The 25555-nt window shown below is 37.4% G+C and overlaps 1 protein-coding gene across 6 annotated transcripts in view; it reads right to left on the bottom strand.

The window, feature by feature from the left end:
- Positions 1-25555, bottom strand: part of EVC2 (EvC ciliary complex subunit 2) — a 77655-nt gene that overhangs the window by 14633 nt on the left and 37467 nt on the right. For 4 of the 6 annotated variants that reach the window (XM_074904501.1, XM_074904504.1, XM_074904506.1 and 1 more), the window contains 6 exons: positions 21991-22230; positions 20320-20495; positions 13955-14114; positions 12238-12698; positions 9050-9254; positions 7403-7525 (listed from right to left, as the gene is read on the bottom strand). In XM_074904501.1, the coding sequence (XP_074760602.1) occupies positions 7403-7525; positions 9050-9254; positions 12238-12698; positions 13955-14114; positions 20320-20495; positions 21991-22230 (1365 nt within the window). The remainder of the gene's footprint in view (positions 1-7402; positions 7526-9049; positions 9255-12237; positions 12699-13954; positions 14115-20319; positions 20496-21990; positions 22231-25555) is intronic. The other 2 variants (XM_074904503.1, XM_074904502.1) reach the window with 2 other exon arrangements.

The raw sequence follows: 25555 nt of genomic DNA, 5'->3' as shown, positions 1-25555 counted from the left end.
TTAGCTCTCTGTTCATGCCAATCAAAAGTAAACTTTAGCAACTCTATTCATAATTAGCTTTAAAGGACCATTTAAATGACTTCCACCAAGTTTTTAGATCCCTAAAATGAAAAATATGCAACATAAGGGCCACGAATTATCACTGGAAACTTTATTGATAAGGGACCTGCTAAGAGTGACTATGTATCATACAAATTCTATTATCCAGTGGATAGAACTAAATTTAAAATGTGATTTGAAACCACAAATGCTTGTGATATTCTTATTCATGCTCATCTGATAGTCTCCAAAGTCTCCACTGCATTCAAGGATATTCCAGATGACATAAGAGATGGAAGGTTACCTTCAGGAAATATTCCCTACTAACATAAATTAAGCCAATTACAACACAAAAGAAATCATCCTACAAGACACAAAGTAGAGTCAAGATTCACTTTCTTGACATCTTTAACAAATCTCCATCTTAAAAGACAGACATTGTCTGTCTAGCATTACTGTTAATCTAATGAATTGATCTTGAATAATAAGTGTCACACTAAACAGTAAATAAGCATATGGGTGCCAAATAAACACATGAGATATTTCAGTCAGGAGAATTCAACTCAGAGACCTTATTGGAAATATAGTAACCAAAATGCTAAAATTAATCTGTTATTTTTGAACATGGAAGGCAGAAATCTCCGGTGACAAGCAAAAGAGATGGCCAAAACTGGGTGTTTATGGGAAAAAAGCTGAGCTGCCTTCCAGTACTTGTTAAAAAAAAAGTAGTAGATGATATTTACTTTAGGATAGATCCACAAATATCAACTGACTGTTTCTATGTTTGTTTTCAGTAGGAAAAAAAATCAATAATAGTAATAGTTTTTTGTATCTATCCTCTGTGTTCTTTGCAGGCTGGCAAGAAACCTATTCAAGTGAATTTAAGGCCTATTGTTTATTGTAGAATGCTTTTTACTGAAAAGCAAGTAACTTTAGCATCTCCCATTTAAGCCCACAGCCCAGCAGTTCACAGGCATCTATCTGAAGGTGTACACTGTACTCTAGCAGCACTGATCAGAAATCAAAGATAAAAACTTCTGCAGAAAATCCTACAAGTCGCGACTTTGATACAGATTATACAATACACCCAATCCCACCCTAACTCAGGGGTTTTTATTAAAGTTTGTTTGGCTTGGCTTATTTGTTTTGCCAAAGCAAATCTATTTTCAAAATCCAAAGTGTTATTTCAATATATTCTTATGAGTCAGGGACCTAAGGCAAAGGCCTAGAATCAAGACTATTCTACACATCAGAGTCAAGGCAAATATTTAAAACAAAAATAATTTAAAATAATCTTTCTTCAAAAGCCTGTGAACAAGACTCATTTCTCCAAAAAGACTCAGGGTTTTTTTTCTGAAAGGCACACTGAATTAATTGTTACATTACTGATCACTGACACAAGAAAATGTTCTCAAGAGTAAAAAGCAATTGTCAGAGCCGTATTGCCTGACCAATTTTTTTTTAAGGTCTCAGTTGTGAAGTTTTCATTGACTTGCCCTCACCCTTCTTTTCAGCAGTGAAAGTTGTTGCATTCTTAGATGACTCTTAAAAGAGAGGATGGAATGGAAGTGAGTCCTTAACATTAAAACATTAAAGAAAGGCAAGGAATTTATATTCAATTCAGCCAGCCACTTCATACTTCGCTAACAACAGCTGCTATCTAGCAAGGTGTTCAGGAAGATACATCGCTATAGCAGACACCACTTTAAGGGGCAATCCGTGTTAGAAATGAACCAGTTTGGAAAACAAATGCTACAAGTCACCTTTAAAAACTTTTGACAAGGTCAAGTTTTGAGTTTACTTAAAAGCAGGAACATTAAGCTGGATGAGAATAATCCATGTTTTTGTTGCAAGAGACTAAATGACATGATTTTCATTACAATAGCACCTATTCAAGGAACAAAAAAAAAAATAATTCATGACTAGAAGTAAACAGGTCCATTTTCAAACAAACTAATGCTTTAGAGTCTATGTGATGGCCCTAATCAATGTATTAGGGCAGCTTCTTAACTAACAGAAATTATTTATATCAACATACATACACTGAGGAGCTGGTCCTTCTTTTTTTCCAGATTTTATTTACAAGTCTAAGATAATGCCTGCCAGAACACACACATTTTTACAATCTCAAAAAAGGGGAAAACATATGCTTGAGGTATGATTTGTTTTATATGGCACAAAATTAGTAAGTAACACCTGAAGGCTGCCTTTGTAGTTTAGGAAAAGGGTGTGCTATAAACCTTTAAAAATGCAGATTTAAAAAAAATTACACAGAAATGTTTTGACAGGTTTGTGCACACAACTGAATTTAAAGTTTGTTTCTTTCTTCACAGAAGGCTCAGTTTCAGGCCCAAGGATTTTACATGAATTATACATATATGAAATCTGGGGATGGATAAATAATAGATGAATGAGTAAATGAGTGATCACCTTTAGTGTAAGTCTGAAGCCATTAAAATGAATAATGAATAAGGATGGAAATGCAGTTTGACAACTCAAGTTCTTATAAGGAGACACAAGAATGTATATTTTAATTGTAGCTGAATTAAAAGGCAAAAGAGATGACACTGATGACAGAAAGACATACTTTTGTCAACCACTTCAAATAACAGGAGGTTTATTCAATAGGTTCACTATATTCTATGAATCATGATTTATGGTTGAAACTGTAAAACTAGACGCTATTTGCATATTACTAAGTACAAAGCCATATGTTAAGCATGCCCAAATACATGTGAATGATGTTCAGCTTTATCATTCAGCATCTATTCAACATTATACAGTAAATTAACTGTTCTTAACCAAAAAAAATATTGCATTACTCAACTAGTACTACTATCGACCCCTAACCACCTGAGTTTCTTTCTGCCTCTTGTCAGCTCTGGAATCACAGCTCTGCAAAAAGAAATGCATTTGTGAAAATCAAAGCTTGTAAGTAGACCTGACTTCAGTATGACATAAAAAGTGACTTCAAGTAGAAGGTGTATCAAATAATGACTACAAATTAAATTATAAACTAGTTATAATACTGCTTAACATTGTACTGTTTGACAAAACACTATTAGAGTGTCAAACTACTTTTAGTTATGATGAATCAACTCCCGTAGGTCTGAACGTTTGCTGCTGATTCCACCTGAAACATTCAAACTACACAAAAAGCTGCCACTGCTGTAAGTGCACTATGATAGTCCATTGCTTGAAAGCACTGACTTCCAAATTCCATATTTGGTTCTGACTAATTGCTAACTAGCCTTGTATCAGTCCTAAATATTACAAATAAAGGGAATAATCTGAAAATGTACTTGATTACCTGCAATCTCAAAGACATTTCTCTTACAAGTCTTGTTACTGTTTTTTTTTAAACCCTGCAGGCAGCACAGACTAAAGAACGTCAGTATTTTTAGCACTGTATTTCCTCTGAGGTAGGTAACTGCTGTTTCAGAAAGAAACAACAACAGACAGTTCAAAACAGCTCTGAAACACAAAAATAGTAGATATAAGTCTGCTTTTGAAGATTTTTCAGACCAAGGTCAATCAAACTCTTAGGTGAGTTCTTCTCGACTTCAAGACTAGACTTCAAACTACTTGCCATGTCCTCGCAACTCACTACCTCCTGTCTCTGTGGTGGTCCCTGTCATGCCTGTTTTACAGAATTACAAAACACATCTCACTGCTGCTTTCATAAGCATTAGCTGGAAACCATTTTACAGCCATCCTGTAGCAAGACAGAACCCATGACACCACGTGACATCCGCAGGAGAGCAGCAGCAGTGAAGGCAGGAGAAATACAGCAGAACTTCCATGTCTTGAATTGGCTGTGCAACTTCAGATGGTAATTTTGAGTTAGACGATACCAGTGTTCATATTAATGCAAAATTTAGAAGTGTAAGATTCTAAATTAGGAATGAGGTAACAGATTGCAACAGGCAAAAGAAACAAACTCTTTCTGTGATCAACATAAGGTTTATTGCCATATTTCTGTCTTCTAATGATAATGTGAGAACTAACAATTTTCCTTAACAATAATTTAGCTTCCTTAGCCCAAAGCATTTGGCTTTTTATAATTAATGTGCAGCCATACAATCAGAACAACAGGTATGTCATAAGGTGCATATAAACTGAAACAATGAGGCTTAAAGAAGCTAACTTTCCAATTTTAAAACAAGACTAACAAAAATATAAGGCAATATTGACATCAAACAAGTATTCAGTATTTTTTGTAACATTAAGACCTGAGCCCATACTCCATTGTACTTTCAAGTAACAGTAAAAAAAAAAATTTAAAAATCTAAATTTTGTGGATTGGGGCATTAGGTATTGAAGCTAGAAGTATAAAAGCCTCCAGTAAAGGATTAGAGGCATTCTTAGATGAGAGTTATTAAATTATTAAAGAGTGCTCAAACACACTTGCCCATTTCTAGCATTCCTGTCCAAGCATCTGCTCTCCCTTTGAAATCTTTCAAAGATTTCAGAGTGAGAGGTCTGATCTTCTTTCTCCAAGTGATAGAGAAGCCAATGAGAAGAGCTGCTATGCTGGACCTTGTTCTCACCAACAAGGAGGGGCTGGTGGGGAATGTGAAGCTCAAGGGCTGCCTTGGCTGCAGTGACCAGGAAATGGTGGAGTTCGAGACCCTTAGGGCCATGAGAAGGGCACACAGCAAGCTCACAACCCTGGACCTCAGGAGAGCAGATTTTGGCCTCTTCAGGGATCTGCTTGACAGAGTACCATGGGATAAACCTCTGGAGGGAAGAGGGGCTCAAGAAAGCTGGTTCATGTTTAAGGATCACTTCCTCCAAGTCAGGAGAGATGCATCCCAACAAAGAGAAAGTCAGGTAAGAACACCAGGAGGCCTGCATGGATGAACAAGGAGCTCCTGGGACAAGCTCAAACACAAACAAGAGGCCTACAGAGAGTGGAAGCAAGGGCAGGCAGCCTGGGAGGAATACAGAGAAACTGTCCAGGGATCAGGTTAGGAAAGCCAAAGCCCTGATAGGATTAAATCTAGCCAGGGACATCAAGGGCAACAAGAAAAGCTTCTATAGGCAGGAAGATTAGAGAAAATGTGGGCCCTCTCCAGCAGAAAATGCATGACTTCATTACCTGGGATATGGCTAAGTCACTGTCCATCATATTTGAGAAGTCGTGGCAGTCCAGTGAAGTTCCTGCTGACTGGAAAACAGGAAACATAACCCTCATTTTTAAAAAAGGAAAAAAGGAAGACCCAGGAAACCACAGGCCAGTCAGTCTCACCTCTGTGCCTGGCAAGATCACGGAGTAAATCCTCCTGAAAACTATGGTGGGGCACATGGAAAATGAGGAGGTCACTGGTGACAGCCAGCGTGGCTTCATTAAGGGCAAATTGTGCCTGATGAATTTGCTGGACTTCTAAGACAGGGTTACAGCACTGGTGGATAAAGGTAGAGCAACTCACCTCATCTACCTGGACTTCTGCAAAGCACCTGACACTGTCCTGCACAACATCCTTGTCTCTGAATTGGAGAGACACGGATTTGACGGATGGACCTCTCAATGGATAAGGAACTGGCTGAATGGTCACACTCAAAGACTTCCACTGAACAGCTCGATGTTAGAGTGGAGAGCAGTGACGAGTAGCATTCATGAGGGGTCGGTACTGGGACTAGTGCTATTTAACATCTTTGTTGGTGACATGGACAGTGGGAGCAAGTTTGCTGATGATACCAAGCTGTGTGGTGCGGTCAACATGCTGGAGGGAAGGGATGTGCTATCCAGAGGGACCTTGATAGGCTTGAGAAGTGGACCTGTGCAAACCTCATGAAGTTCAACAAGGCCAAGTGCAAGGTCCTGCACATGAGCCAAGGCAATCCCAAACACAAATACAGGCTGGGCGATGAGCGGATTGAGAGCAGCCCCAAGGAGAAGGACTTGGGGGTGTTAGTGGATGGAAAACTGTGAGCCAGCAGTGTGTGCTCACAGCCCAGAAAGCCAACTGTATCCTGGGCTGCATCAAGAGAAGTGTGGCCAGCAGGTTGAGGGAGAGGATTCCCCCCCTCTATTCCACTCTCCACCTGGAATACTGTGTTCAGCTCTGGGACCCCCAGCATAAGAAGGACATAGTTGGAGAGGGACCAGAGGAGGGTCACAAAGATGATCAGGGGGCTGGAGCACCTCCCTTATGGGGACAGGCTAAGAGAGTTGGGGTTGTTCAGCCTGGAGAAGAGAAGGCTCTGGGGAGACCTTAGAGTGGCCTTCCAGTACTTAAAGGGGGCTACAGGAAAGATGGGGAGGGACTCTTGATTAGGGATTGTAGAGGTAAGACAAGGGGTAATGGTTTTAAACTGAAAGAGGGCAGATTTAGATTAGATGTGAGGAAGAAAATCTTTACTGTGAGGGTATTGAGACACTGGCACAGGCTGCCCAGAGAAGCTGTGGCTGCCCCCTCCCTGGCAGTGTTCAAGGCCAGGTTGGACAGGGCTTTGAGCAACCTGGTCTAGTGGAAGGTGTCCCTGCCCATGGCAGGGGGCTTGGAACTAGATAATCTTTAAGTTCCCTTCTAACCCAAACCATTCTGTGATTGTGTGCTCAACTACATAAAACTGGTTTTACCATCTGCAACCTGTCATTTGTTAAACTGTATTTTATCTACCAATTTTAACTACCAGTGGCGCTTGTTTGTTTCATGTAATTCCTAGAGCCATGCACCACCTATGTCTAACACAGTTATCAGTGTACTGTTCCTCTGATATACAAAAGTAGTATTACCCATATTTCACAAGTGGAAAGAGAAGAAGAGAAAGGTCAAAGAACACAAGACCTCATGGAACATCTGCTGACAGAGAAGGAAAAAGCCTCCAAAATTTCTTATTGACATTGGCCCCACTCAATCCTTAAGGATTAACTTTAGACTGGGGCTGTGAGCCTTTTAAACGATACCCACTAGAATCAAAGTACCCTTTCAATATGCTCTATATAAATAAACTCAGCCCCTACCCAAGAAGTTTTTGGATCTAAGAATCCGTTTCTGGGTTTTCAGTAGCATTAGGAAAGTTCCAAGAAATAAATCTTGCTCAACTGAATTATGCAGTGAAGCACCTTCCATGTTTTGCAAGCCTTATTAAGAAAACTACAGGATCTAGGGGAGTCTTGAAATCATGCATACGTTAAGCCCCAGAACCACCAGAAGGAAAAAGGGTGAGACATGAAATCAGTTCTACAAATAAGGTGCAAAAAGTAAAACAAAGCCAAAACTATTAAGCCTGAAATACAACATCCTGACAATATGTCTTTTTAATCTGGTTCTTATTTACATTATTAGAAAACAATAATTCTTTAGTTAGTCAAGGTCTAGGTTTTGACCTCAATACAGAAAAAATCTTAACTCACCTTATTAAAATTTTCCTCTTTCACTGAGTCTTCATAAATGAAAATTTTGTCCTGTAAAGATTTCTTCAGAATATCTATCTTATTTCTATTCCTGGATCCTGTTTTTTTCATTTTAGAGTGTTGCTGTAAGAATATGAGCACAAAATACTTCATTTCTAAGAGGCATATGAGGATGCTAACATTATTACTTGCTATTATTGGAAGATCACCAATTAATGAAACATTTCACAAGGACAACTTTCACTGAGAAAATATTTCTGAAATGAAGGTGCTGCCTATTCATTCAGAAGATTCCTTTCAGACATTAAAAGTTGAAAGAAATTAAAGAAGAATTTTGCAAGCAGAATTATATATTCATCCTTTCCATGAAAACTGCTAGCAGATAAATGTGATTTTAAACAAGCTTTTGTAGTGATAAGAGAAGATTTTAACTGATACATTGTCTCCTCAGCATGGTTAAAAATGAACAAAGAATATTAATTTAAGAACTACATTGTTTTCAAGACACAGTATATGAATCACAAATGAACCATGGTAGTATTAAGGGGCACCGTTCCATGTAATCAAATTATTCTTGACCTTTATATTTCTTTAAAAGAATATCAACTAAGTATAATGTACTCTTGGGGAAATGATAACATCTGTTCAGCTATAAGGCTTTGCAAAGTCATTTCCCTTCTTCAGTACTTTAGCAATTATTAAGGTTTTGAACTAAGCTAATCCCTAGTACAATTAACCCAAGTTAAGTTTACACATTTAGAAAACATAACTGAACCAAAACAAAGCAAGAGAAAGTCCTCCTTTTTATGATGGTATTAGATAAAATTTGTACAAGAAACACTTTTTTCCTCCCCTCCTATTTAAAAACTATAAATAATTTAAAATTCCACAGGTTTTACATTTTGTTGAAGGAATTAAATAACCCTCACACAGTCCTTCAAAAAAAAAAAAGCTAGATTTGAGAGACAGATGGGTATGTTTCTCTAACTTTGAGTGAGTATGCCTTATCTTCTATATATTTAGATTTGAAAAAAAACACAATGAAACCCAACCCCCTGTATATGCCCGATTCTTTTGGAAACAAGAAACAGAAATTAAGCCCAAATTCTTGCCGAGAAAGACCAGCTAATTTAGGAACTTTGCTTTCCTAAATAGTCAAGACAACGTAGAACATTCCCCTACAGAAGCTCCTAAATCTCTTTTTGATTTAGTGTCAAATAGAGTAATGTGTAGGGGCTGCCAGAAGAATCTCAGTCTGGGCTGTAAAGGACTCAACTCATCCCTAATATTCAGAGCCACGCTCAGCACCACTCAAATTTTTGGCATTTTAGTGGACTCTCCTCAGAGGTGCAGCCCCTTTTGGCCACCTATCTGCTTCTTTGTAACTATGTCTTCTTGGGAAAACTGGAGGACGTGCAAGCAGCAGAAATACGCAGGTGTATGTGAAAAAAAGTCATACTTAGCCAACTGGTACCCAAAGAATTATCTTTAGGGTGCACTGATCAACAATGACAGGAGAAGTATGCACTGCTGTCACACCTATGAAGAAGCTATGAACCCATCCGTATCTGCAGCCAAGGCTGACAACCATTGGATACACCTCTGAACCCCTTGCACATCCTCACATCGATCCCACATTGTTCCCACCTGTTTATTGATCATTGTTAAATTCTGATCAACTTTCAGCATTTCTGCATCCCTCTGCTCCACCTCGAAAGCCTGAAACAAGGTTCTGGATCTTATCTTGGGCCAAGCCAAGCTGCTGTCCAGTTGAGAGAAGCAGCAGTGCAACTCTTGCCTCATTCTAAGCAATTCCTCTTCCGATAGTGAGAGGGGTAAACTTAGAACTTGCCTGTTAAAAAAAGAAAAGCCATTTGCTGTTCAGTGATACAGGCAATATTGCATAAAATGTAAGAGAGATGCACACAAATACTTTACATGACAATGATTATCCTTTTTTTTTTAATTATTCATGCATCAGTTAATAATTCCACACATAGGAGTGAGCTGCTAATAAGAATGTTCAAAATATCCTTGAGGATACTTTTTCTGCATACAGAACTTCCTAGATTGTAAAACTTCATTTTCAAGGGGAAACAGTTTTTGAATATTTAAAAAAGTAAAAATAAAAATAATTTTAGCACATTTCTCATGCTCAGAATCCTTCCACCTCTTCAGACAATACAAAGCCTGAACTTCAGGCTGAAATGGAGATAAAAGCTTCCCAAAAAACCTCCCTGTGCTGCTCCCCAGTACCTAGTAGTCACAGCTACTGAGAGGCAAAATAAAATAAAATTTAAAAGTATCTCTTTATAATAAACTCATATATGTCATCCCTCCCATCACCAAGTCACAAGGGTTCAAGCTGTTTTTTGTAAAAAAGCTTTTAGCAGTCTGAGCAACAGTGAATATATTTTATCAGCAATTTGAATCACTCAAAGTTCCCATTTTGTAGAAGGAAGGTACTCAACATAGAAGTCTGGGGAACTGATCCTCAGGTCAATGTGAAGCTGACTTAAAAATAAAACATGCTAAAGCCTAAATTCATCTTCCAGCTGTGACTAACCTTAGATTATATTCATCATCTTGTGACTGAAATGTTTCCTTACAAGTATTTCATTAAAAAATAGATTTTTTTTTTGCTTGGAAATTGTCTCTCTTTCCCAAAAAATGTATTTGTATTTAAAGCTTGAACAGTATATTTTTAAAAGAGTAGTTTTCTTTTAAAAATAGATTATACTGTATGTTCCATTAGAACTGATGCTTTTATTCAATATATCACAGGCCACATCCTTTCATTAGACTATTTCTGAGTTGAGAAATCCTTATTTCTGTTTAGTGATTCAAAGTACAGCTAAATCCTAAATTAAAACTTTTTTAATATGCAAAGTTTTTCTCTTCAAAAAACTACTTAAAGGCAACAGTACTCCAAGCAAGCATTTACAGTATACTTAACTGTTTCTCATCTTGTCTTAGACTTTCAGAAGAAAATCCATATCCTATATCTATATAGACAGATATAGACATAGATATAAAATACAGCATATCACAGTTTTTTGTCCTGTTGTTTAAAAAGGACTTTAAGCATTAATAATCTTCATAAATATTCTGGATTAACTCATGGTCCCTTTGATAAGCAACAAAAATGAAAAACTATCATTCAGAATAGTTCTTTGTGAAAACTAGATATAGGATGAGAACATAAACATGAGAGCTGGCATCTGTCATCAAAATATCCAAAGTGACATAGTGGACTGAACATAAAGACAGTGACAGATTTTAAGAGGCTTTTGACAGGACAGTTGTGCAAATGCTTCATTTTTTCTATGTATTTTCCAGTATTTTACCAGAAAAACCAAATGGCTTATTGTTGCTGTAAATAAAGACAGTGTTTAACAAATACAACAGGAGACACTGCAGGCTGGAACAAAATTATCATGGAATCATGAAAGACCTGCTGGGTCATACAATCTACTTCCCTGCTCGTGTAGGTCTGCACTCAGCAATATAAGAGACAGTAAGACAATGAAATGGCTATAGAAAATTATTTAAAATGCTGAATAAAATACAAAGGCCTTAAAATTAGAATGAAAACAAGATAAATGGATTTTTTTTTTTTTCTTTAACAAAGCCAACATGCAATAGGCAAGGTTTCTTTTCAGATTTCTTTTATATGGTTTGACACCATGCATCAAGTAAACTTACAAAGATGCTGTCTGGACAAAACTGCCCAGGTACATCTACTTTGCTGTAAGGAAGAGGTATGAAGGAGAAACCTTAACTAATGGTTGGAGGGGTTTTTTCCCCCTTCTGTTCAATTTCTCATGCCTTCTACATTTGCTGCAGAGGCAGACAGCCCAATACAGGTTTGGCTGTTCCAGCTTCTTCCCCTAAAGCTGCAATTTTGACAGCAGACAATTTTATGTTCCCATGTCTCTAACAATGTCTGTTATTAAATGGACACTATAGGAAATGTAGTAGTGTAAATATTCAGATAATACAAATAGTTACAAATGCACTTGAAAGCTAAGAAGTGCTAATGAACAGAGCAAATCTCTCAGGGACCTTGCTGTCCAGTCTGAGGCACCACACATGCCAACTCTCAGCTGCAGTCATGGCCTCCCCCTGAGCAAGGTTTCTCAATGGTGACACTTGCCTTCCCACCTCCCCAGAGCCACATTGTAGCAGGCAGCGATGGCCATAAGGTGCAGTGATGGCCATAAGGTGCACCCAGGGCCAGCAAACCTCTCTGTAAAATAGCCTGTGACATGACACCTCTCTGGCTGGGGGCTTGGTGCCAGGGGCACTTTGTCAGCAGGCCAGACTGGCCAAGTCTGATGTGCAGAGCCCACAAGCTGGAGAGGTACACTGCTGTGATGTGCATTGATGAAATATGGGGAAATACTTGGCAGAGCTTAAAATGAGCATCCGATGAGTAAGGCTTGACTTGTGGCTGGAACGAATATATTGAAATTGAATTCAGGGCTAATTATGGCTGACATACTAAATGACATTTCCAAATTGCTGGACCTCTGAGCACAGACTGAAAATAATAATGAAAGATGCACAAGTGAAACCTGACTGGGTCTGAACAGAAGTACAGAAACACTTCACCTTTTTGGTTTCAAAACTGCCATTTCCCAGGATTTCTACCGCCACACTAGGAGTGCCGGCTCACCCGTCAGCACTGCAGGAGCTGAGTGCTTGTGAAAAATTAACTCCCAAGTGCATGACAGGGAACTTATAATTAGGAATTACACCAGACAAGAGTGAAAACTCCTAGTTAATCTGTATTTGCAAAAATAACTACGAAAAAGGTACACAGAGATACTTGCATGAATATGGATTGTTCCCAGCTCCTTAATTTCTTTTGTTCCAAAAGGTTTGTTTCCAGTTCTTGGCTCAGCTTCTGCCTAGTGAGCTGAAGCAGCTCTTCAGCAGCCATACTCTTCTCACACTCTTCCCTTTCAAGCTGTTCATGTTTAACAATCATCTCTTTTTTATGTTCCTCCACAGCTTCCAGCAGGAGCATCTTTGGCACACTAAGCTTTACCAGTTCTTGCACAAATACTCCACACTGAACACGTTTAAGCTCTTCAACAGTTTTCTCTGTTAGACTAAATAGAAGCTCTTTCAGCTCTTCGCTGGCCTCATTGTCAAGCTTTTCACTAAGTTCTTCAAATTCAATGGTGTGCTCACTCAGAAGATTTTTCCAGTGGCTCAGGTAGTGAGTGACCTCCTTTGAAGTTTTGAAGGGGTCTCCAAGTGACAACCGCTCCTTCCAATGCTCCTTCTGCTGATTCATTTGGAAAAAGAAGGAACAAGGTTAAAAGAGAAGGAACTTCTCAAATTCTAGCTCTTTAGATATGTATTTCATATCAATGCAAGATTTCATACTTTTATTTTTCAGTGTTCTCAAAACTGCTTTTCAGTGTCCAGAGACTTACCTAGCCCTCAACATGAAGGCTCTGTGTGCATCTAGCAGGCCTGTGATAATTCAGATTATTGTTAGATAGGAGGGCTAACACAGGCCTGTGATAATTTGTGTTGTTGCTAGATAAAAGGGCTAACATCTAAACAAATGCATGATCTTGTCGTTTGACATAATCCCAAGTGGCTGAACTGTAATGATCTGTCAGCATTCCAGAAGTGAATCTGGATCAAATACCAAGGAAGAGAGAGAGGGGAAAAAAGGTTAGGTGTTTTTTTTTTATTTTCCCCATCTTACAGCATGCAGAAATTTCATTGGAAAGCTAAACCAAAGCTACCTATACTGAGAATACATACAACAAATGAAGCCTCCATCGTTATACCTGCTGTCTCTCCTTGCACTGATATCTGTTAAACAGCAGAAAACACTTGAAACAGATATCCTGCAACAGGTAAAATTAGTCTCACCTAACTTCAGTCATTTAAAGAAGTATCACCTAATCCAAGATAGTTTTTTCTACATTCTTTAGGCAGAGAAAGACAGGGACCTTTGGATAATAACTCCCTTTCCTTTATTTTGGATTGCTTGCAAGTCATCTTCCATTATGAGGTGATTTGGAGCTCTTGGAGTTAGCCTTAATTTTTAGATGGCTGAGGTTAGATTACATGAGTCCTACCACAAGTAGCCACAGGTACAGCATCTCTTAAATAGTTTTGGTTTGTAGCTAAATTTTAACCATACTGTAGAGGTCACTCAAGTCACATATCCAGGAAACCCATAGAAAACTGTCACAAATCTGTGTCATCTCCCTCACCAACTCTAGAATGTCAGTTGGCTTTTTGCTCGTCTGCATATTACAGAGGCTCATCATAAACCCCTTGGACAGGTTAGACTAAGTTTCCCCAGTTATATTACTTTTTTCTAAAGCAGGTTTTTCTAAAAGAACAGCTATTAATTACTCCATAATTAATACAGCACATGGCAGTACACAGTTAAAAACAACAGATGTTTATTTTTATCCATGCTCCTGGCAGCACTGACCCATCCCAAGAACCACACTTTACTTTTCAATTCACTCCACCTTTAATTCATGTGAAAATAAATATACCGAAAATAATTACCTTTTGTAGCATTTCCCGCCTTCGCTTGGTAATGAGTTTCTGGCGAAGCTTTTGCTTTTCTTGTTTTAAATCATGATCAAATTTCTGTTTAACAGAATTAATTTCAGCCTCAGCTCGGTCCATGAGCACTCCCAAATGACTTTCAGGTAGATGACCTGCTCTGTAATAACAGTGTTTGAAGTCTGTTATCCCGAATTCTTAAGAGCAAAAGGATATTGGAGGCAATTAGTACCATAAGGCTCAAAGTAGACACAGGGAATGATCTTTGTTTCTTTTCAGTGATACTTGGGGGGATCAAACAAGTCAGTGGATTACAGAAAGATAATCTCAGAGATGAGTGTAGAATTGAGGCAGCTTGTGAAGGTAGAGTGGAGGCGTATAAAGAAGGAACGGGAAGAAGGAAGGAAGGGAAGACAAATGAAAAAGCAATTACATATCAGTCAGAAATGTAAATGATATTCAAACGAGAAATTTTAAACCTTATATATTATTCATAATATTTACATTTTTCATTTAATGCTCCTGGAATGCAATTCTAGATGTCTTTTACAACTCCTTCTCCTCATTAGAAACAATTTTCTCTTCAAAGGATGTAATATAATCAAGTTAAAACTATTAAAAATTATTTTAAAGATACAAAGCAATCATATCCATGGAAAGATTTATATTCAGATTTCCTATTACATTTACATAATCAGAAAAATTATAAAGATTTCAAATTAACAGTGGAATACAATAATCTAACAGAGCAGATTCTCAGTCTTAAGTAGACAGTGCTTTCAAATGGAAGTTTAAGACTACAGCCTACCTCCAGGTGCTACAGTATTTAATTTCAGAGTATGCAAGATCCCAACCATGCAACAGTTAGAAAAACCTCTCTCTCTCTCCAAACTCAAATTGAATTTCAAAAATTACCCGCTATTGTATTTACACCAGAAATTCCCCAAATCCTTCTCAGACAGGAGAAGAATAAAAGGACATCTTAATTCAGACCACACTGTTGGACATTCGTGAGTTATAATTTCTAATATTAAACACAGTGGACTTCCAAAATGTGGGGTTGAAAAAGTCAACATGGAATTTTGAGTAGAAAGCACCAATTCCTGACCTGAACCCAGATGTTGTCCAAACACTTTCTGGTTTATTTTTCAAATCCCAGTTTTTTAGAAGACATGAACACTGCACACAGAGCCTGGATTCAGCTACATCAGGGCTTCCAAGGACCTGTTCCAACATGATATCTGGCCCAATTAATAAACTGGAACAGCAGTGAAATGTTGCAAGCCCCTCCAGAAAGAACAGTCTTTCACTCTGGTTTATTAGGACTTGCTACTGTAGCAGCTTAATTCTAAATAAAAACTAAAGAAATAAAATGGAAGATTAACATATTAGCTTGTTCGCAGCCACTGCACAGTAATCATGGTAGCCAGATTGCACAATTTACACCTCTTCAATTACTGCTCAAGCATCCAAGCATACTGCTCAAGTACCTGAGCAAGCAATGAAACATCATCCCCTTCGTAACAATGAACAGGAAACTCAGATCTGCTTTATCACATGGTTACGTCAACCAGAGGAAGCCTCCTTTTGCAGATCTTTTCCAATGTCTATCTACTGTACCTCTTTAATCTTCTGTAAAGAGGATTAAAATACCTCTAAGTACCATGAAAGCAATCCACCAAGCATCATTCTTGGATCTCTGACCCAAGCCATTTTTGTCTTGAAAGCAATCAGTGTTAAATTTCAGTGTTGTGTTAAAAAAACCCCAAACCAACAGCACTAAATTTCCTACCCATATTTGGTCACTCTTAAGTGTTGCTGCCCCTTTCTGATCAAACATAAGGCAAAAGATTAGTGAATAAAAGGTAGATTATTATGGTGAGGAAGTGAGGCAAGATAATAACCAAGATATTATTTTTAACACCTTCATCCTGTCTTGTACTGAAGAAATAAACTCAGGCTTTCTGCATCCAACTACAATCCCTGTTCAGAGCAGTGAAAAGGGGCTGCAGAAGACTGATGTGCTGGAAGCATCCAGAAAATGAAAGATACAGAAAAATTCATGCAACACAGAATGACTGGAAGATGATATATACCTACCTATTCTTAGGATTAAAAGGAAAAAAAAAAAAAAGTCTACATTATTTCAGTTTCAAGTTGTTGATTTATTTAGAGATCCAGTACGTCTGCAGCTCAAACTGAAGGTGATGAAGTATTGTAAAATCTCTATATTTATTTTTTTGGAATCTACTATTTAGAAATCCCAGATACGGGAGTTTACATGTCAACTTACTTACATTAATCAGTATTACAGTAATTCCTAGAAGGCTTAATCCTGGCAAGAGGCCTTCATTTCTGGTTTCATATTAATACAGTATAAAAACAATTACAGTATTAGAATTAAAAGATGTCCTGTTCCCAAAGGACTCTGAACTGAAACACAAAATAAAAGGAGAAGAGAAAGATAATGAGACAGTATAGAGCATATGATAAACTGCTTTGTCTCAGCATACCAGAAATCTAATCACTGAAGGAATGTGCAGGTACATGTTTAATGTCTTTGAACAAGGAGAATTTTAATGAAGAATACTGCAGTAACGAGGATGTTTACAAGGAGAACCGCCCAAATGCAGCAAGTGCCATGGAAGGAACAGAGATGAAGTGTGTGGCCAACAGCAGCAGTGTCATCTGTCAATCAGAGGCAGACCTTGACTTCCCTATACTGAATGAAAGCCAATGAATATAGAAGTGACGGCACTAAAAGTAGTAGTTGTATTTGATGCTATGAAGAACTATATAAGTGATGATGGAGCCCAGCAAAGGAAGATTATTTTATGAAAGCTAGAGAAGGCATGGAAGCATCACTTAGGCAGATGGATATGAAGCAGAAAGGTTGTACCAGCCTGGATGCACATGGAGGCTGAATCACAACACTATACAGAGACAATATGGAGAGAACCTGCAAGATGGTGACTGTGTTACTCTGCTTCAGCTACTTCAGAATTTCACTAGCTGAACTGGCACCTTGCTAGTGCCCAGCTCAAAATCTAGGTAAATAATTCAGAGCAATAAATGATCTACACAGTAAAGTGCTACAAGCAGAAAAGGCTTGAAGAGATTATTAGAAAACTTTATACTAATTCATTACTGCTGGAGGCATTCACTTTCCAACACCAATTCACTGAGAGGTCCAGCGGAACACTGTTCAGAAAATTATTTTGCTCATAGCAAGGTCCATATAAATTGAGATTATTCAGAAGAGACCAATATGAGATGTTTTGTTTTGAACTTTTATGTCAATCAATTGTCTACTTTAAAAACACAGTTCACAAGAATGTTAGAGACCTTATAAAAATTAAAATTTTGTGAGAAATTTATAAAGGAGCTTGAGGTCTTACCTAGCAAGTCAGCAGAACTGGATTCAGTTTTTAAGAGACAAAAGAAGAAAACTTCTTGTGAATGAGCAGATACTGGCAAAAGAATGATGCAACATGTTACAGCCGTTGTAGTTCAAAAACATCAAGAACCTTGTGCCTCTAGGGATAGCTGGAAAAACCCAGTAATACTGCCCCAAGTATTACTCTTACGCCCATTTATTCTTTAAGGGAAAAAACAAAAAGCCTAGCTAGACATCCCTGAAACCTACCATTATAGATCATATTTTAAAACTTGACTTCCTGCCTTTTGGTACTGCAATCCACAGACTCCATTTCCAAAGACAATGTGTACCCACAGGGACATTTTATTTAAACACTACCTTTAGAAATACCAGCTTGAAAACTGGCTGCTCTATTTCATTTAAAATGTTCACAACTCTCCCTAGAATTGGTTTGGGTTTATTTTGCTTCTTATAACCTTTATTTCTGTCCACACAGAATCTTTTTTGTTTTAATTTGAAACTGCCTTGCTATCTGGTAAATTTTAAACATCCTATTAAGCTCCATTTATCTGCTGGTTTATGTATCCCCGAATCTGTTTATCTGTGGTATCTAATCTACATATTTTCTCAGCTTCTCTTCTCCAGACAAACAGTTCTGCATTTTAAAATTTCATTTATAACAGTAAGCTTAGGGCATGCTATTAAAGTTGGACACAATAGATTTAAGACAGACCTGTATCTATATTTAGACAAGCAGATTCAATGCTAAAGTGAGAAATAAAAGGACATTTTGGATTCAAATTTAAAGTACCAGCCATTCAGACCAGAATTCTCTTCATGCTCAAAATTTTAATGCTCTAATTTGTAAATATCCCTCAAACTATTTTATAATTAGAAACTGAACTAAAAGTCTACCTAGCATAGATTAGAACTTCCTCAGGGTTTATACAAGGATATTTCAGTTTCCCCAAAGAAGAAAAAAAAAAGACTAGTAAATAATCTGAAATACTACATGCTGGAGATTTTAATCTGAACAGCTAAAGAATGAGGAACAACCTATCAGTTTGGCCTGAAAGGAATTGCTGCCACAGCAGGTATGGAAAGTTACAGGAAAGTAACTAGTTGTAGTCCCAGAAAGTCAGATGGGATTGCTTCTCTAGAAATGCCATCTCCAACTATGGATTATTTCCTTTGTCTGCAGAGTACTAGGACACTGCATGCTCTGAGAAGTTTAATAGAGGAGTGCCAGAAAAATTAATTTTTCATCTTGGTAATGATGCTTGTTGGTTTTGGAAATTTTGGGTTTTCTGGGGAGGGTTTTTTTTTGGAATGAGATCTACACGGTCTTGGATTACTACATATTTCCTCCTTGTTTTATAGTTGATCTGTTTCATGACTGTTAGATGCAATAACAGGCATTAAGCAATGAGTGAAATCTATTTTTCCAGCTTGAGAAGTCTCAGTTTTCATTGCAATGATTTAAGCTATGTATGCAGTGGTCATAGAGGTGAGAGTTCCTTGTGAAGGCTTTTCACATAACCACAGCACCTGTGAAAAATGTCAGAACATTTCTCATAATCTGATTCCAAAGGGAAGCATGAACTGGAGGAAGGGAACTCTCTGTGAAAGATATGCCTGAATTATATTTCCTATGCCAAGATATTTATTTTTGTCTTTGAGGCCCAATGTTAGCAAAATAGGCAAAGCAGTGCAAGCATACTGGAAGAACCTCTCTCTGATCAACAAATCTTGAGGCTAAACTTAAGGTATGATTGCAATGAGGCAGCACACAGGACCATCACAAAGAAGAGCAAGGAAACATTAAAAAAAAAATCATCATATCAACAGATGCAGTCTTTGGTAGCTTTTAACAGACTTCCTGCTTCCTAATATTAAATTACTTTTAAATTAAATCAACATTATGAAAGAAAAACTACAATGTAAAGACTGATATTTATATTTGTTCTCTTAATGCATGTTCCACATGTTGTCAGTGACTGACACCAACACGGACATCTAAAATATACAAATAAAGCTGCATGCCCAGGATCAACAACAGCAGTGCTAGGTTGTTTTCATTACCAACATATTTTACTGCACTGGCAGGATCCTCAGTAATCTCTCTGTATGCCAAACTAAGATATGCCACAGTTCTCTGGGTAGTACCAAGAGGTCTCCCTCAGTGCTCCACATGGACAGGTAATTTCAAATACTTATGTCTCTGATAAGTCTCCATTTCTCTCTGTACCTTGACTATGATCATCCTCACACAGAGTGTTTGAATCTGCCTGTATCTGGTACGATACTCAAATAAATTGAATGTATTACAATAGTCCATTCCAGGTCTACTTTTTACTTCACATGACCTTTACTTCTCAATATTCGCTGCAACATGTGTTGTCTGCCAGTCGAGATCCTCCTCAGTTACATCATTTATAAACTTAGACAACTTTCTTTAGAAAACATTCATGCTTTTCAGATTGAGACTCTACATCCAACTCCACAAACGCATTGAATAAGTGAATCAAATTTGTTTTTTTTTTATTAAATCCAGATATTCACATATAAAGAACCCAGACAAATGGTCTTAACTGATACGTGTTGCAATGGACATTGGTAGGACTTTTCACATAATTAAGGACTATTTACACAAATAACGGATGTATAAAGACATTAAGGCTCTTACAAAAGTCTGGTTCCCCCTGGAGTCAGAATTACAAACAGGTTCTATACATGTTCCCAACAATTCATCACTGTCCTGTACAAAGTGGACACAGACAACAAAGCTTGACCTTAGTGTCTATTGGGATATTAACTAACAGAGGCATCAGTTAAGAAATATTTTCTTAGAATTAACTTAAAATATGAACATTTTCATGTACCTTTCCTGCTAGGTAACACACACAAAGAGACTTTTGAAGACTATTCCACTGTCTTTGAGATAAAGTAGTCAAATGACTTCCAAGAAAACAATTTAGATATTTACCTTTCCATCTTATTAATAAGACTTGATATCTGGGTTGCTGCTGCATTTATAAGAGCAGAGGCTTGAGAATCCCTTAACTGTATCTTACTTATAAGATACTCTCGGTAAGCATATCTTCTATTCAGATAATATTTCTTGCTCGCTTGCAAAAAATCCATTAGCTCTTCAATGTCTCCCTACAGGAAAGGATGTGAACAAATATATTTCATTAGATGTAATGCTAATTTCAGCTAACACCTGTGGGTATCAGACCATATTTGTTCATTAACAAGGCAAAGTTAAAAATCTCTTAGAAGTGATAAACAGTAAGATTATATCAACTCTAACAAACACGTAAAATTATTACTGTAATTTCACAAAACAAAATAAATTAAACTTTTGGACTGAATACCTCAATATTGTGTGTACTCTCTTGAATATCTAGTGCACCTCCCAGGAGCGCTAATTTAACAGGTCATTTGATCAGGTACTCACAAATAAATATACATACAACCCTACTGATTCAGTAGAACTGTTCCTGCCTCAAGCTATCCACATGCTGAAAGATCTTGAACTGTGATCTGAAGGCAAATTATCTTCAGTAACAGGTGAAGTAGGTGGCATCAAGTCCTTCTTTCTTACATTTTTCCTTTACTATGTATTGCATGATTAAATAAAGGGTAAAATTTTCATGTTGTGAAAGTTGTCTAAGTTGACTTCAAAGACAGATAAATCTTCCACTATGTCCAGTACAGTGTGGGGAAAGCCAAGCCCGCTGTACACAGGCTGGCTCAGAAGCTCCCGATTCCAACAGTGGTCAGTAGGAGTACCTAAAAGTGGGTCTGCTAGAGACCAAGGGTGTACACAGGATGGCCCATAGCAGATATTCTACTAGCATGAGACACCCTCAACAAGGTCTAATACTTAGGTGACCCATGTTAGAACAGCCAAGACATCATCAAAACTTCTTTCACTTGCTTTAACTTTTGCTAGCTACTTAGCTTTCTTGTGCGCCAGTGCTTGCTCATTTGTATCTAAGTGGCCCATGTATGGCTTTTCTGTAGTGAGACCTGAAATTGCATCTAGTTTTAGGAGTGGGCCTTGCATGTTTTGACACCTATTTTCCAGATGTTGCTTTTGAAGCTTCAGGCCCTCAACCTCTATAACCACAACAATCATATTCTTCTCCAAGAAGCAACCAGAAGAACAGTTCCCAGAATTTTTGCAATCCAGAACACTAACTTTCAACACAAATTGGAGTAAAAAAGAAACCCTGGAGGAAACATCTCAAGCTATTCTGTTGCAAGAGGCTTAAAATGTAACTGAAACCAAAATTGAAGTGCTGAACATACTCATCAACATCCCCAACTTCATGAGCTAGAGATACTCAATCTTCAACATGATATACCACAGCACTTTAGACATATCACAATTTCAATAATCTACATATTTGGATTGGGATTAAATATACATATTTGTATATTTATTAATATATAGTTGTTTAGATCTCTAGATGTGCACAATGATGGCATTATACTTTTAATAATTATTCCTATGAAAATTAGTTATGTGTGATAACATATGGATATTTTAGAATTATACGACTGTAAATATTAACTGAAACATTTCTCAAAAGTTACTGTGAAGTTTGTATTCCATTACATTAGGTTAGGAATGGAGTTATCCTACTACCTGTATTTTAGAGTAATCTTCCACTAATGTTTTAGCTGCTTCCAACTTCAGTTCTCCCTTGAAAGTAGCATTTGTTATCTGTGTAAAAAAGATATTATGGAGCTCCTTTCTCTGGGTAACAGCCAGTTGTCTATAAGCTTTTGCAAAATATTCATCCTGCTTTACCAGAAGGAACCTCTTCAGGCGATCCTGCTCCAGTCTGTGAAGTCTATCCAGAAGACTTCTGTATTCTAGAGCAGGCTGCAGATAAGAGAGAAATAAATAACTCTGAAGTGATTTTCATTATTCAACATAAAGTATCAGTGCTACTAGCTCACACATATTTTACACATACTCTGATTACTGTCATTTTAGGTTTGAATGGAGGCTAATACTAAGTCAATGTATACTTTGGATGGTTTTCATCAGTTCTGAGTAACAGGGGTGGTTCAGTCGTCAATCTCTAATCCAGGTAACATTTTCAAGGCCTAATGAACTCTTTTAGAGTTTAGAAACATTAAAGATAAATGATACAAAACTGCATGCAATTTAACACAAAGACTAGATAAAAAAATTATTTCTTAGGTTTCATGAATTCTGAAATCTTATTAAAAGTGAATAAATTCACTGAAATAACCATAAGCATACATTTTAAAAACAATATAAATTAGAAAAAACAGTCTATTACAAATCTCTGAAAGTTCTTATTATTGGTGACCTACTTTATCTATTGGTTGCTGCAAATTAATCCAAGAGCATCGTTTCAGAGTTACAACAATGGAGCAGAATTAAATGGCAATTAATTTAAAAGCTTCTTTGCAAGAAATACTTTCTCACAGTTCTCCACAACGACTTACATATTCATAGTTTTAATCTCAGATGGCATAAACTCATTATAGAATCAAAACATACATGTCCCACAGAGTAAAGAATACTTCCCATGCCAACAGAGCTAGCTAACCGTAGTTAGGTTGGCCTTGTTCTAAATTTCATATTATTTATCTGGGGAGAACTGTCCTTTGCACTGAGCCCTGCCCACACCTTATCCCTCATTCCCAAGAGACACACTGTAGACAACAAATAATTAATCAAAAAGGCAGGGAATATACATTCTGTGTTTTGGCTGAAAAGGGGAGGAGGTTATTGCTGCATCTGTTTTTCACTGCTGTCTCTTGGATATCGGTACGCCTGCTGCCAGTACAAGTGTGGGCCATTCCTGGTGCTTCAGCACCTCCTTTTGGACCAGGTTCCATGGCAAGTACAAAACCAGATCCTTTCAACAGAGGGAAAAGTGAACAGCAAGACATTACTACATGACAAATGGATCAGGACAAGTGCTGGATTGGCTTTAATGCTTTGTTTGATTCCTACCATTCAGGATTTCTGATATAAACCAGAACGAACCAATACCAATGTATTCTGTGCAAAGAAAAGCCACTTTGCTGAGAACATATTCAGTCCAAGTTCACATAGTAAGTTTCCAGTCAGGCCCCTCTCCCTTCAAAGCTAGGATTTATATGAGAGATATCTTTCTTGGTGTTAGACATCTAGTCTAGTCTCCTTCTATCAACAACAAAACGAAGAAGACTTCAGCAGAGTACAGTTCACTTCATCCTTAATAAGATGTCCACGAGTATCCCTTCCTTGAATTCTCCTTTGACTTTTTAGCACTCCTAGTTCAGGATGTTCATATCCTAGACACATGAAATTTCCCTAGAGTCATAATTTAAAATTCACCTGGAAACAAAGAAATTCAACCAGTTCACAAGCTTTGTGCCATCAACTTTCTCCACAGAACAGCCTCACAAACCAAAGTTCTTCCTGAGAACTTCAACATTCTGTAGTACCTTTGATGGGTCACACTCAGCAAAAAACCTGTCAAAACTACAATCATGAGTTGTCATAAAAATCCTTAACAATTATAGGTATATGATATGCAAATAACAATGCTTTCTTAAAAAAAAAATAATAAAATCAACCAACCAAACACAGAAGGCAAAAAACTTCAGTAATGTCTACAAAGAGAGCATACACAAGCATGTATCAGGGAATATACTCCTCTAAGTGATTATATTCCTAACATAACTTGTTTTGTCTCTATAATTGTATTGAAACAGACAGCTGGAAATGCAACAGCATCACACTCAACATCCATGTATTCCAGAAGCAAAGCCTCACTGGGAAGTAATGAACTATTTATTCCCACCAAGTCATCCTCTTAATACGAGTTACCACATTAGACAAGCATGAAATATTAACATGGACATTTTAGCATTTTAACCTTACAGAGGTGAAACAGTCAAAACAGAATCCTTTCCGAACATATGAAGTAAAAAACAACAAAAATTTTTTTTAAAAAATGGATGGGTGAGGTGGGGGAGGAGGGTCAAAATCAGTTTTATTGTAAACAGTCAGTATACTTGAAAAAAGACAGGGAAGACAGGAGCATTTTGTACATGGGATGTTGGACTGGTGATGTAGGTTCTGTTTCCAGCTAGTGACAACCTATGGAATCCTGGGTAACAACAGGTACCTATTTGGACAGAGATCTCTGAAAGTGATACACATAAGCTAAGCTTTTTCTTAAAGGGAGACTAAACTTGTAAAGAACCATACTCTGTGTTAAATTATTTATCTCACTATTATCCAGAAGCTATTTTCAAGAGAAGTCCAATCCCTACTCTACCTAAAATATAGACTGTTCTGCTTGCCTTCACTCAGTTTGGAGGAAATCAGCCTTTGATTGTGCTTATATTCTCATTTTCTTCAAAATATAACTATTGGAGGCTTTTTAACCAGATCATAAGGTTTATGATGCAGAGAGTTTGTTCTGCTCTGAATGTGCAAATACTTTACACAGTGTCTGATTAGAGTTCTTTGGCATCGCTGCAGTAAAACACATTAAATAAAAATACACCACTTTGCAAGGGTTTAAGTGACTATAAAAAAAAATAGGGTAATGACAACCTTTCATTTTCAGGTGTCGCAGATTCTCTTGAGATAAATTAATTTTCTGGTGAAGTAAAACAGTTTCCTAATAACAACTGCCCAAATTATGACACTGGAATTTCTGAACAGAAATTGTGCAGCTTTTCTCTTAAAATTATAGAATAGTTTGGGTTGGAAGTGACCTTTAAAATGATCTAGTCCAACCCTCTCTGCAATGAGCAGGGACATCTTCAACTAAATCAGGTTATTCAGAGCCCTGTTCAACCTGACCTTGAACATTTCCAGGGATGGGGCATCTACCACCTCTCTAGGCAACCTGTTACAGTGTTTTGCCACTCTCATCATGAAGTTATTCCTTATATCTAGTCTACATCTATGCTATTTTAGTTTAAAAGCATTACCCCTTGTCCTATTGCAACAGGCCCTACTGAAAAGTTTGTCCCCATCTTTCTTATAAGCCCCCTTTAAATATTGAATGCAATAAGGTCTCCCTGGAGCCTTCTCTTCTCCAGGCTCAACAACCTCAACTCTCTCAGCCTTTCACCACAGGAAAGGTGTTCATCCCTCTGACCATTTTTGTGGCCCTCCTCTGGACCCACTTCAACAGGTCCATGTCTTTCCTGTGCTGAGGACTCCA

The sequence above is a fragment of the Athene noctua genome, chromosome 4 (genome assembly GCF_965140245.1).
Source record: "Athene noctua chromosome 4, bAthNoc1.hap1.1, whole genome shotgun sequence".
In the NCBI taxonomy this organism is placed as follows: Eukaryota; Metazoa; Chordata; class Aves; order Strigiformes; family Strigidae; genus Athene; species Athene noctua.
The sequence above is the reverse complement of the archived record's forward strand: the minus strand, read 5'-3'. Positions and strand labels throughout refer to the sequence as shown.